The sequence below is a fragment of the Otolemur garnettii genome, unplaced genomic scaffold (genome assembly GCF_000181295.1).
Source record: "Otolemur garnettii isolate 467f Iridium unplaced genomic scaffold, OtoGar3 scaffold00144, whole genome shotgun sequence".
Lineage (NCBI taxonomy): Eukaryota > Metazoa > Chordata > Mammalia > Primates > Galagidae > Otolemur > Otolemur garnettii.
The window spans coordinates 2219581-2230342 of NW_003852539.1; the positions used below are offsets into that span (position 1 = coordinate 2219581).

At 49.6% G+C, this 10762-nt stretch overlaps 1 protein-coding gene across 2 annotated transcripts in view; it reads right to left on the reverse strand.

The window, feature by feature from the left end:
- Positions 1-6049: 6049 nt before the first annotated feature.
- Positions 6050-10762, reverse strand: part of KCNQ4 (potassium voltage-gated channel subfamily Q member 4) — a 56308-nt gene continuing 51595 nt past the window's right edge. For both annotated transcript variants that reach the window (XM_003798970.1, XM_003798969.1), the window contains 2 exons: positions 8748-8877; positions 6050-8183 (listed from right to left, as the gene is read on the reverse strand). In XM_003798970.1, coding sequence (XP_003799018.1) covers positions 7971-8183; positions 8748-8877 — 343 coding nt within the window. In that variant the 3' untranslated portion in view covers positions 6050-7970. The remainder of the gene's footprint in view (positions 8184-8747; positions 8878-10762) is intronic.

A 10762-nucleotide genomic window follows, 5' to 3' on the forward strand; every position in this document is an offset into this window, starting at 1 on the left:
CAGGTTGTAGCATGGGAAAAATCCAAACTTTGTGCGTCTTCTTTACCATTACTGTACTGTTTGCTACACTTTGAACTTCTGAAGGTGTTCCTCTTCCCGGTTCCTGTCCCTCTTTAATGCCCACGTTCTGAGAGTGCCTCTGTGTCTGTTTCTTCCATGATGACATGGGGGGTAGGTTACGGATGTGAGGGGAAGGAGGCCACACAGGCACAGGCCTGGGGGCAGAAACTTGGGTTCTGCACTGGCTTGCTTGCTGAGCCTCAGTTTCCCCATCTGCAAAATGAAGTTGTTGGCACTGCAGGCCCCTTGGAGCCTTGGCAGCTCTGACTTTTATGAAGGCTTCTGCTTCCCTGACCAGCCACCTTCCAAAGTCTCTCCCCCAATGTCACCATCCCATTTTGTCTCATTTTCTTTACAGCACTTATCACCCACTGAAATTATCTTGGTTTTTGTTTATTTTCTGTCTAGACAGTAATCTACCATCTACTCAATGTGAGCAAAGACTTTATGAGTTTGGGAGAGCTGCTGTGACCTTGGCACCTAAAACAGTGCTTGGCACAGGAACAAACAATTGTAGAATAAATGAATGGCAGGCAGAGATCACAGCCCCTTGCTCTCTGAGGCAAGTCCTGGAGTCCTCAAGGCTCAACCCATGACCTACTGAGTTCTGCCACCCTCTTTTCTCTCTCTCTCTCTTTCTCTTTCTTCCAGACATGCTGAGCCTAACTCAAGGACTTTTATGGTGGGGTGTCCTGACTCCCAAAGTGCAGCCTGTTTCCTGGCTTCAGGCTGGCTCTCCAAGCCAAGGTCTTTACTGGCGCCTTGTGGCCGTGGGGACACATAGCAAGGACTAGAAGATTCTCAGATGAGAGATGAGCAGTACCAGGTGACCCTGCTTCCCTCACTTCCAACTAGCATTTATAAATCTCCATGTGCCCAGCCTTGCGTAGGGGATGGTGATGACCACAAGCAAGAAACGGATGTGTTTCTTGTGCTCTGGGAGTTGAAATCACACCTGGGAAAATGGTGCTGTGATGGGGGCCTGGAGAAGGGAATCTGGCAGGAGTGAGGGAGAGGTAAAGACAGACCGCACCCCACTTCTAAGCAGGCAAAGTTGCCTGGGTCTTAGGCTTCACGATCCTCCTGCCAGGATATTTGTGTCCCAGCAATTCTCTGAGGAAATCATCCATATCTCCCACTCATTTTAGAACCTGTTTGGGGAAAAAAGAGAAAAAGGAAGAGACGGGAAAATGGTGCACAGAGAAACCAAAAAAAAAAAGATGTTTAAGGAAGATTTTAAAAAATCTTTTGTGATGTGTAATGTAAATCTTCTATTTCCTTTCTTCCAGTAAAGCAATGACTGTATTAGTCAGCTTTTGCTGTGATAATGCTATAAAACAAACCCCAAATCTCACTGGCCTACAAAACCAACACTCCTTAACCTCTAGGTCACCAGTAGTTTAGGTGATGCTGGCTGGACCAGGCCAGATTCCCAAATTTTGTGTAGTACAAGTCTGTTCCCCATGCCTGCATTCTGGCCCCAGGATAAAAGAACAGCTGTCTAAGGTTTCTCATGATAGAATAACTTGCCATGTCTCTTATGGCCTTGACTTGAAACAAGCACACTGTTCTTTCTACCCTTATTTGGCCAAAATAAATCCCATGGCCAAGCCCAAAGTCAGCGGGGTAGAGGAGTGGGAAACAGATACCCTGGCAGGAGGATCCTGGGGCCCAAGACCGAGGCTACCTTGCCTGCTCAGAACTGGGGTGTGGTCTACCCAATCCTGCCTCCAGCCTTTATCATAGATGAATCTCTTGAGCATGCTCCCCTGTAAACCTCTGCATGCTACTCTCCGTCTCAGAATCTGTTTCCAAGAAACTCCCCATAAGACAGGTAGGCAAGAATGTGCACACGAGGGTAGCTATGGCTACAGTGAGGAAGGAGGGAAGACTTTCAGACAAAGGAGTACAATCTCCTGCAGTAGTTAAATGAAGAACGCATCATGGAGACAGATCTGGAGAAGGAGACGCCACGTGGAGCAGACAAGCTATCCTGCCTGTGGACCAACCAGGGTGCTGAAAGCCCATACTAAATGCCAGATGTGTAAGGTCCTCTCAGATCATCAGCCCCAGTCAAGATGCCAAATGATTATAAGCACATTAGTGATCCCAGGTGAGACCAGCAGAACTGCTCAGCTGAGTTCAGCCAAAATAGCTGACCCACAGAATCAAGAGTAAATCAGGTAGTTATTTTAAGCCATCAAGTTTTGGGATAAGTTATTACATAGCAATAGATAAATGACATACCAGGCTAAAATCATTATCTGCTCTCAAGGACGTATTTGATGACAGTTTGGGGACTCCCATAGCCACCTGCGAACTCCTTGCTGAGCCAGACAAACTTAGAAGACAAACAGCGGCTTGTGCCTTGGTTAATTGTGCACCTGTCTCCCCAAAGGGGCTGGATGACCTCAGGGCCAAAACACATTCTCCTGCGCCTGTTCATCCTGTGTGTTGTGCTGAGACAGGGTCTGGAGTACAGCAGGGGCTCATCAGACATTTATTCAATTAGTGAAATGCTAGGGAACTTGTTCAGGCTACCAGCCTCTCCTGCTTGGGTTACTGCAACAATAGTCTCCTCCATACCTGGTCTCCCCACATTCACGCTTGCTCCCTCAAATCCATCTTCCATCCTAGGAAGAAAACTTATTCAAATGCGAATCTAACCCAGTGGGAGTTCTGGTCAAAATATTTGAATGGTTCCATGCTGCTTTCATAGTTAAATCCTATCTCTTTAAAATGAATGTATGATATCCTGCAAACCTTGACCCCTAATTCTAAAGTCTCACTTGCACTATTCTCTCCCTTGTTCTCTGGGTCCAGCCACAGGTATTTCTCTCTGTTCTTTTCATGTAGCACACTGTCTGTCCCCGTGAACCTTCACACAGGCTGTGCTTTCTAGCTGGACCATTCACCACCGACACCACCACCACTCCAGTTCCCAGGCCTGGCCAAATCCTACTCATCCTCCCAATACATGTGGTTGTCCATTTTGCCTAGATTGAGAGGTGACAAGAACTATGGCTCTATACTGACTAATGGGTAGTGGCTAATGATTTGGCTGGACGGTCAGGGACTCAGGAAGCACAGCGTTGGAGGATTGGCAGTAAGGAAGACTGGGAGAGGCATTTAGATGGACTTTCAGAAATGATGCAGTAAAGATATTTGCATTCCAAGTAAAATCTCACCAAAAATCTCTGCAAGAGTGGCAGAGGAGGCTCTCATAGTGGACAAGATGGCATGCTCTGGGGCTGTCAGCCAGCCTCTTTGTCCAGTCCCTCTGGTGCTTTTTCAATATGCTCATGTACAATGTGGTCTCGGTGGCCAGAATGGCGACCATTTATGGGTTCAGCAACATGCACTTACCTCCCCAAGACTATCTGGCTAATGCCACTACTGTATGTCCAACCTGCCATCAGCAGAGACAAATGCTATTATGTCATCCCTCTTCAGAGCCCACTTAGCCAGCTGGTGCCAGGTTGATTCCATCATTGAGGGGCATGGCTTGTCCTCATTGACATAGCCAGAATACAAGTTTCTAGGAATCCAAGGGAAGTAGTAAGTGTGGCTCCTCTCACCATGATACCAAATAATTCACCATATTCATTTCCTGTGTCTGCCATAACAAATTACTATAAACTTGGTGGCAGAAAACAATAAAGTTCTAGTTGGGGAGGCTGAGGTGGGAGGATTGCTTGAGCCCCCGAGTTCACTGCTGCAATGAGCTGTGATTGTGCAACTATACTCCAGCCTGGGTGACAGAGCTAGATCTTATCTCTAAAAAGTAAGTAAATAAAACAGAAATTTATTCTTTCACAGTTCTGGAGGCCAGAAGTTCAACATCAGTTTCACTGGGGCCACATCAAGGTGTGAGCAGGACTGTGCTCCCTCCACAGCTCCAGGAGAGACTCTAGCCCTTGACTCTTCATTTCTGGTGGCTGCTGATAGTCCCTTCTTGTGGCCATATCACTCCCATCTCTGCTTTGGCCTTCATAGCACCTTCTCCCCTTCTGTATGATTCATCTCCCTCTGCCTCTCTTAAAAAGTCATTTGTGATGGGATTTAGGGCCCACCACAGAATCTTAGATAATCTCCCCATGTCAAAATCCTTAATCAATTCCACAAAAACCCTTCTTCCTTATACAAGTTCTAGAGATTACAGCTTGCTAACTTTGGATACTGCATTTGGCTTCTGTAGAAGGGAATACAGGCTGAGAAGCGATAACAACTTGCTAACTTTGGGTGGCCGTTGTTCAGCCTACCACCCTACCGCAAAAGACTTTTGCTCCTGCTCCTTACAACATTGAGCTCTTCTAGTTTGGAGGTCTTAGTTTTCAAGGGAGGGAAGCTAACATAGTTTTCATTGAATTGGAAGTTCAAAATTCCACCTGGCCGTTTTGGGCTCCTTATGCCAGGCAAAGAAAGAGTTAATGTACTGGTTGCTTGGCTGAGCCTCATCACTAGGGAGAAATTGGGTTGCTGCTACACAAGGGCAAGGAGGACTTTGTCTGGAACCCACGGGATTCTCTAAGGCCCCTCTTAATACTTCCATGGATAACAGTAAAAGTTAATGAAAAGTTATGTCACCCCAAACTATGCAGGACACTGAGAATTCGGGCCCTTCAGGAATGATGATTTGAGATGATTTAAGTCACTCCACCACGTTAAGAACCCTAACCAGTTGAGGTGTTGGCTGAAGGTAAAGGGAACATACAAAGGCAGTGGAAAAATGAAGTTATACATTCTAACTATGGCATGGCGACCAGTTACCAAAAAGTGGTTTATTGCAAGTAGGCATATTTTCTTCCTTTCTTGGAGAGGGGTGTGTTGTGTAATTTTTTTCCTCCCTCCTTTTTCCCCCTTATTTTATATAAGGATTGGAAATAATTGCCAATTTTAGAGTTTAGTTGCATGGAGAGATTGTAAATGAATCAGAATGATTAACATCCACTTATGAAGTCAGTGACTAACTCCTGGACATGGATACATTTGTTGGGACTGTGAGACTTTGTGTTTTTCCCACTTAGGGGGAGAGAATAGAGTGTCTTCATTTGCATAAAGGATAGTTTCATCTATTAAGAACGTGGAAGCTACTGTTAATCATATGGAGGTTAAAATATGGGCAAATTAATGTGTATGAATACTGAGTGTCCAAAGAGTGGTCTGTGCTGGTTATTAAACTGTCTTCTTTCAGTTCCAAGAGCAGCCTTCTAACTCTGATACTGGGCCCGGGACTCTGCAAACTGCATCCCACATCACTCTTCTGTTAGCTGGCCTTGACAATAAGCAGCCTGAGGGGAAGAATGGAAGGCAGGAAAAGTGGAGACTTCCTTCTCCCTTTGCTTCCTGTCCTTATCAGCAACAGCTGGTCCCTGCCTTCAACATTTTTCCTGCACTCTCAGACAAGCCCCATCTCCCCTAAGAGGTACTAGCACCAACCAGAGAACACCCCTTTAGATCTCTGAACTCTGGCACTACAGGGCTTCCCCTGTGCAAACTTGGGGATTCTGATAAGCCCAACCTCTTGCCTGTATCCCTGCAGCTCTTGCCTCCCCTGCAGCTGCTTCCTATAGTCATTCTCTCAAGGTTATCTCAGTGTTCTTTTTGTTCTTTTTCTCCTTCTACATCAGTGTAGCCCACTCCTCCTTCAAGTAAATTCTCTTTGCTGGAAAAGCTTATGGCGTTTCTATTTTCCTGACCGAACCCTACCAATATAAACTATTAGGAACATGAGGCTCACTTTTCACTGGTCATCGTGACAGGTCAGCCTGCTGTGAAAGGGAGGCTGCTCAGAAACAGCTTGACACAGTCAAGCACCTAGATATAGCTCTGCATGAAGCCACATCTATCCCCCCAACTTTTTAGTTCTCTGGGCCAAATTTTGCTTCAACCATTTGGAGTCAGGCTTTTGTTGTTCACAGATCTTGTTCCCACCCCTAAACCAGAAGCCTCATCCCACAGCCACTAAACAAAATCCAGACCAACCACCTCCTACTGAAAACTTTAATGAAACCAATAAGTTAATAAGTTAACAAAGTGAGGTACTGGCATATCCCAAACCGGGTTAGTGGGGGAACCTCGATCACAGAAGGAGGAGGGGCTTCTTCCCATGTCTCCTTTGGTTGTAGGGTAATCCCATTCTCCGGCCCCTCTCCATAGCTCTGTCTCTTGGGCGGGGGTGGGGTGGGGTGGGGTGGAAGAGTGGCTCTCTGGGGACAGTGCAGTGCAGTGCAGTGAGCCAGGATAGCGCCATCCAGGGCATGATGGTCACATGCAGAAGGCATGTTGGGGCAGAGGCTGAGGCACCATGGAGCTGAGCAAGATCCAACCCGAGTCCTGGAGCTGGTGCATGCAGATCCCCAGTATGAGATGCAAGCAGCTTGGCCTCAGCCACAGAGTTGACATTTGTCCACTACCCCTTACCCTCCTGCTACCTGAATTGGCTTTGCAAAAGAGGAACAAAGGGGTAGGGATACAAAAGTGGTCTTGGGGACCTGGAGTGGATGGGGGCTTATGCTAGGATGCAGGGCTGCCAAATGAAGTAAAGAAGTGGGCTATGGAAGAAGGGGAGATAGTGTATGTGAAAGCCAGATGCACAGCTGGTACAGCTGCTAAATGCATTATTATTCTCTTTGGGAGTTAAAGTGACTAGGAAGGGACAAGCCTGAATAGAACCAGGCCTAAAGTCTCTCCAGTGGTGTTCATGCCCCAGAGGCCTAGGCCCAAGTTGTGCTGCGGGGGAGCTGAGGAGGGCCCTTGGGGGATAGACAGAGGCAGCAACTAGGGCTCCTACCAGACCAGAAAGGAGGAAGGGGAGCTGGTAAAGCTCTGAGTGGGTCCTGAAGCGACCTGGGGTCACTTCAAAGCTCCCTCTCCTGCCCAGATGGAATGGGGGCCTTCTTCCCAGTGGACATCATCCTGCAAGGCCAGTCCAGTGGCATCAGCTGTGGAGGCCTAGAAAAGGCTGAGTGAGTCTGTGCTCACAACTTCAAGTGTGTATGTGAAGTATGCATTGGTGTGTGAGAAGCCTTCTGCATACCTGGAGAAACTAACAGACCATGTTTGCATGACCATCCATAGAGCACTGCCTGGGAGGTGCAGGGAAAATTCAGAAAATTGTGCTGAAGGTCAAAGATGTCTGAGTGCCAAAGAGAAGAGTCAACATCGAGCAGGAAGGGGGAGCCCCTGGGAGGTAACACCTGCAAATGGGAAGGCCCAGGCACTGCCCTTGGGAGAGGACAGAGAAACAGGCCCCATGCTGGGAAGGGACAGGTGATAAGCCAAAGAATGGGGATAGGGTTATGGCCAAGCAGCCTGAGACCAGCTATTGCTGGGGGCCCTCTCCCAATAGGGGAGGGGCAGAGGGACCCCATAGGGGTCCCCAGAGTTGCATATTCAACATGGTTTGCATATATGGTGCCCACCTGCCTTGTGGCAGGATCCTGTGCTTTGTGGGTACCTGTGGGGGCACCGTGGGCCCACCCCCAAGTGGGGCGAGGACTTGGCGGGAGGGCTTCCCTTCTCTTGTCCGAAGGGCGGGCCAGAGACCTCACCTTGCATAGCTGGAAGCTGGGTCAGGGTCCAGGGCCCCAACACCCCTGCTCCCACTCTTGGAGCAATGCCCATGCCAGGTGGGCCATGTCGGGCCTTGCTGGAGTGGGCAGGGCATTGGACAGCCCAGAGGCCAGGGGACAGCCGCTGCAGCCGCCTTCTGTGCAGCCTGGCATCTCACGCTCCTGAGGCGGGTCGGGGCGCTGGCACCCGCAGTGGGTATCTCGCCCTCCAGGCAGCTGAATACTGCATGTGGCCTCTCTCCCCGCGAGGGAGCGAGTTCAAGTAGAGAGGAGTCCGGAGACTTCGGAGGGCCAGTCCGAGCGCCAGGCCGTGTGCTGCCCAGCCCGAGACGCCCTTCAATCCATGTTGGTGCTGACTGAGCGGGAGATGCTGAGCGTCTGTGCGGAGACGGAGATGTCCTCGTGGTCCACAGGACTGTGGTAGTCAGAGGTGATGTCCGGGTCGAAGAGCGGCACTTGCACAGTACCCAGGCTGGCCGAGGTGCCGGAGCGCAGGCAGCGGGAATAGAAGCCCAACAGCAGGTCCAGCTTGTGTTCGATAGACTGCACCTGGGAGCGGGGTGCGGTCGGGATGGGGCCCGGCGAGTCAGGGTTTGGGGGACTGCGGGACTTGGAGGCAGAGAGCAGCCGGTGGGCGGGGACTCAGTGGGGCTTAAGTGGGACACAGGAGTCCCGACAGAAACCATAGAGCTTGGTGGGAGGGAGGGACGAAACCAGGAAACTGGGAAATAATCCCGGGGCAAAATTTAGTTGTGGTCGAGATTGTCCGTGAGATAAAGTGAAGACCGAGGGGCGGCGTTAAACGGAGTAGGAGGAAATTGAGAAAGGTTTTTGTGAAACAACAGCAACCTAGGGGCAGGTCTTAGCAGACCAGGGCGGGCTTATTGGGATTACTTGGCGGGAGTGGGCGGAGCTCCTGGGTGGCAAGGCTGGTCTGTGGGGCGGAGCTTATATGAGAGGCGGGGTTTGGCCGGACTGGACACTCCAGGGCCTTCCCTGCAGGTGCTCTTGAGCTGGGGCTCTGAGAAGTGCACCCTCCTCTTGTCTTGTCCCCTCAGCCCTCCAGACCTTCTTGGTGGATGACCATCCCGTGAAACTCCATCCTACACTCACCTGCTTCTCCACCTTAACCACGCGTCCCATCATGCTGATTTCATCCACCACCTCCGTGTCTGAGGGCCCTTTGTCGCCCCTCTCCCGGGATTTCCGGTCCCCGGGCCCCCGACCCACAATTTGGTCCACCCTGTGGGGAAAAGGGAAGCATTAAGTGGCCGCGACACACGCGGCCTTTTTATTTATTTATTTTTGAGACAGAGTTTCAGTTATTAACCCTTGGTAGAGTGAAGGGGGGAGGTGGGGGACGGGTCACAGCTCAAAGCAACCTCCAACTCCTTGGGCTTAAGCGATTCTCTTGCCTTAGCCTCCCAAGTAGCTGGAACTACAGGTGCCCACTACAATGACCGGCTATTTTTTTGTTGCAGTTTGGCCGGGGCTGGGTTTGAACCCACCACCCTCAGTATATGGGGCCGGCACCTTACCCACTGAGCCACAGGCGACGCCCACACACCGCCTTTTTTGGTAAGTATTTTAAGTCGCGTGCTGAAGGGGAAGACACAGCCTGTACCACTGGGGGCAGTCTAAGGGAGGGCGCCATTGCCCTATCAAATGGAGGCCAAGGTGGTATGGAAGGACCGGCCCCTGCTTTGGCGAGCCTTCACTGGCCAAGCAAAGGCACAAAGCCCTCCAGTGCTTACAACTCGTCCTGGATGAACACTCACACAAGCATGACAAGAAAAACAACTGCCTGGTGAAGGAGCCCTGGAAAATGGTGGACTGGGAAAAGGTAAGGGAGGACATGTGGGAATATGAGTTATGAGGGGAACAAGACTCCATCCAGCTGATCTCGCCTTATTATTCTGCTCTCCTTTACCTCCAGTTCCTCTCCTTTCTCTCTTGAACCTACTCCAATCAGGCTTTTGCCCCCGTCAAGCTCCTAAATGAACTCCATGTTGCTAATCTGATGATCAACTCTCAATCCTCCTTTTACCCGATTTATTAGTCCACCCCTTCTTCCTGCAAACACTTTCATTTAGATTTCAAAACGCCATCCTCTCCCAGTTGTTTTCCTACCTCCCAGACCTCTCCTTACACTCTCCTCTGCTGGGTCCGCCTCTTTTTGCACAACCTCTAAACACCGCAGGACCCAAGGCTCACTTCTGGGACCTCTTTTCTCTATTTACTCTCACTCACTGGGTGATGTCTTCAGTTCCTTAATTTCAATTCTACTATACACTGTTGATACCAAACCTCTATCTCCACCCCACACCTCTCCTCTGAACTCCACATTCATATATATATATACATATATATATATATATATATTTTTTTTTTTCCCCCATACTGAGTCTCACTATGCACTATGTCACCCTAGGTAGAGTGCCATGGCGTAACAGCTCACAGCAACCTCAAACTCTTGGGGTTAAGAGATTCTTTTGCCTCAGCCTCCCAAGTTGCTGGGGACTACAGGTGCCCACCACAAAGCCCAGCTATTTTTTGGTTGTAGTTGTTGTTTGGCAGGCCTGAACTGGATTCGAACCCACCAGCTCCAGTGTTATGTGGCTGGCGACCTAGCCGCTGAGCTACAGGCACCGAGCCTCCACACTCCTACATTAAGTACAAGGCCAACACTTCACCTGGATGTCTGACAGCCATCACAAACCAGCACACTCCCAACTCCCCTGATTGAAGCCTGCTCCACTTATTGCCTTCTCCTTGTCCATTCATGGCAACTCGAGTTTTCCTTTGACTCAAGCCAAAAATCTTGGCTTTATCCTTGAACTCTCTTCTTTCTTACACTCCATAAGAAAACCCTATCAACTCTATCTATAAAATATACCTAGAATCAGGCTACTTTCCCACTTCTCCAGCTCCAACCCTGGTCCAAGTCCCCTTATCTGGATGTCTAAGTAGGCTCCTCATTGGTCTACCTGCTTTTTTTTTTTTTTGAGACAGAACCTCAAGCTCTCACCCTGGGTAGAGTGCTGTAGCATCACAGCTCACAGCAACCTCCAACTCCTGGGCTCAAGCGATTCTCCTGCTTCCACCTCCCAAGTAGCTGGGACTACAGG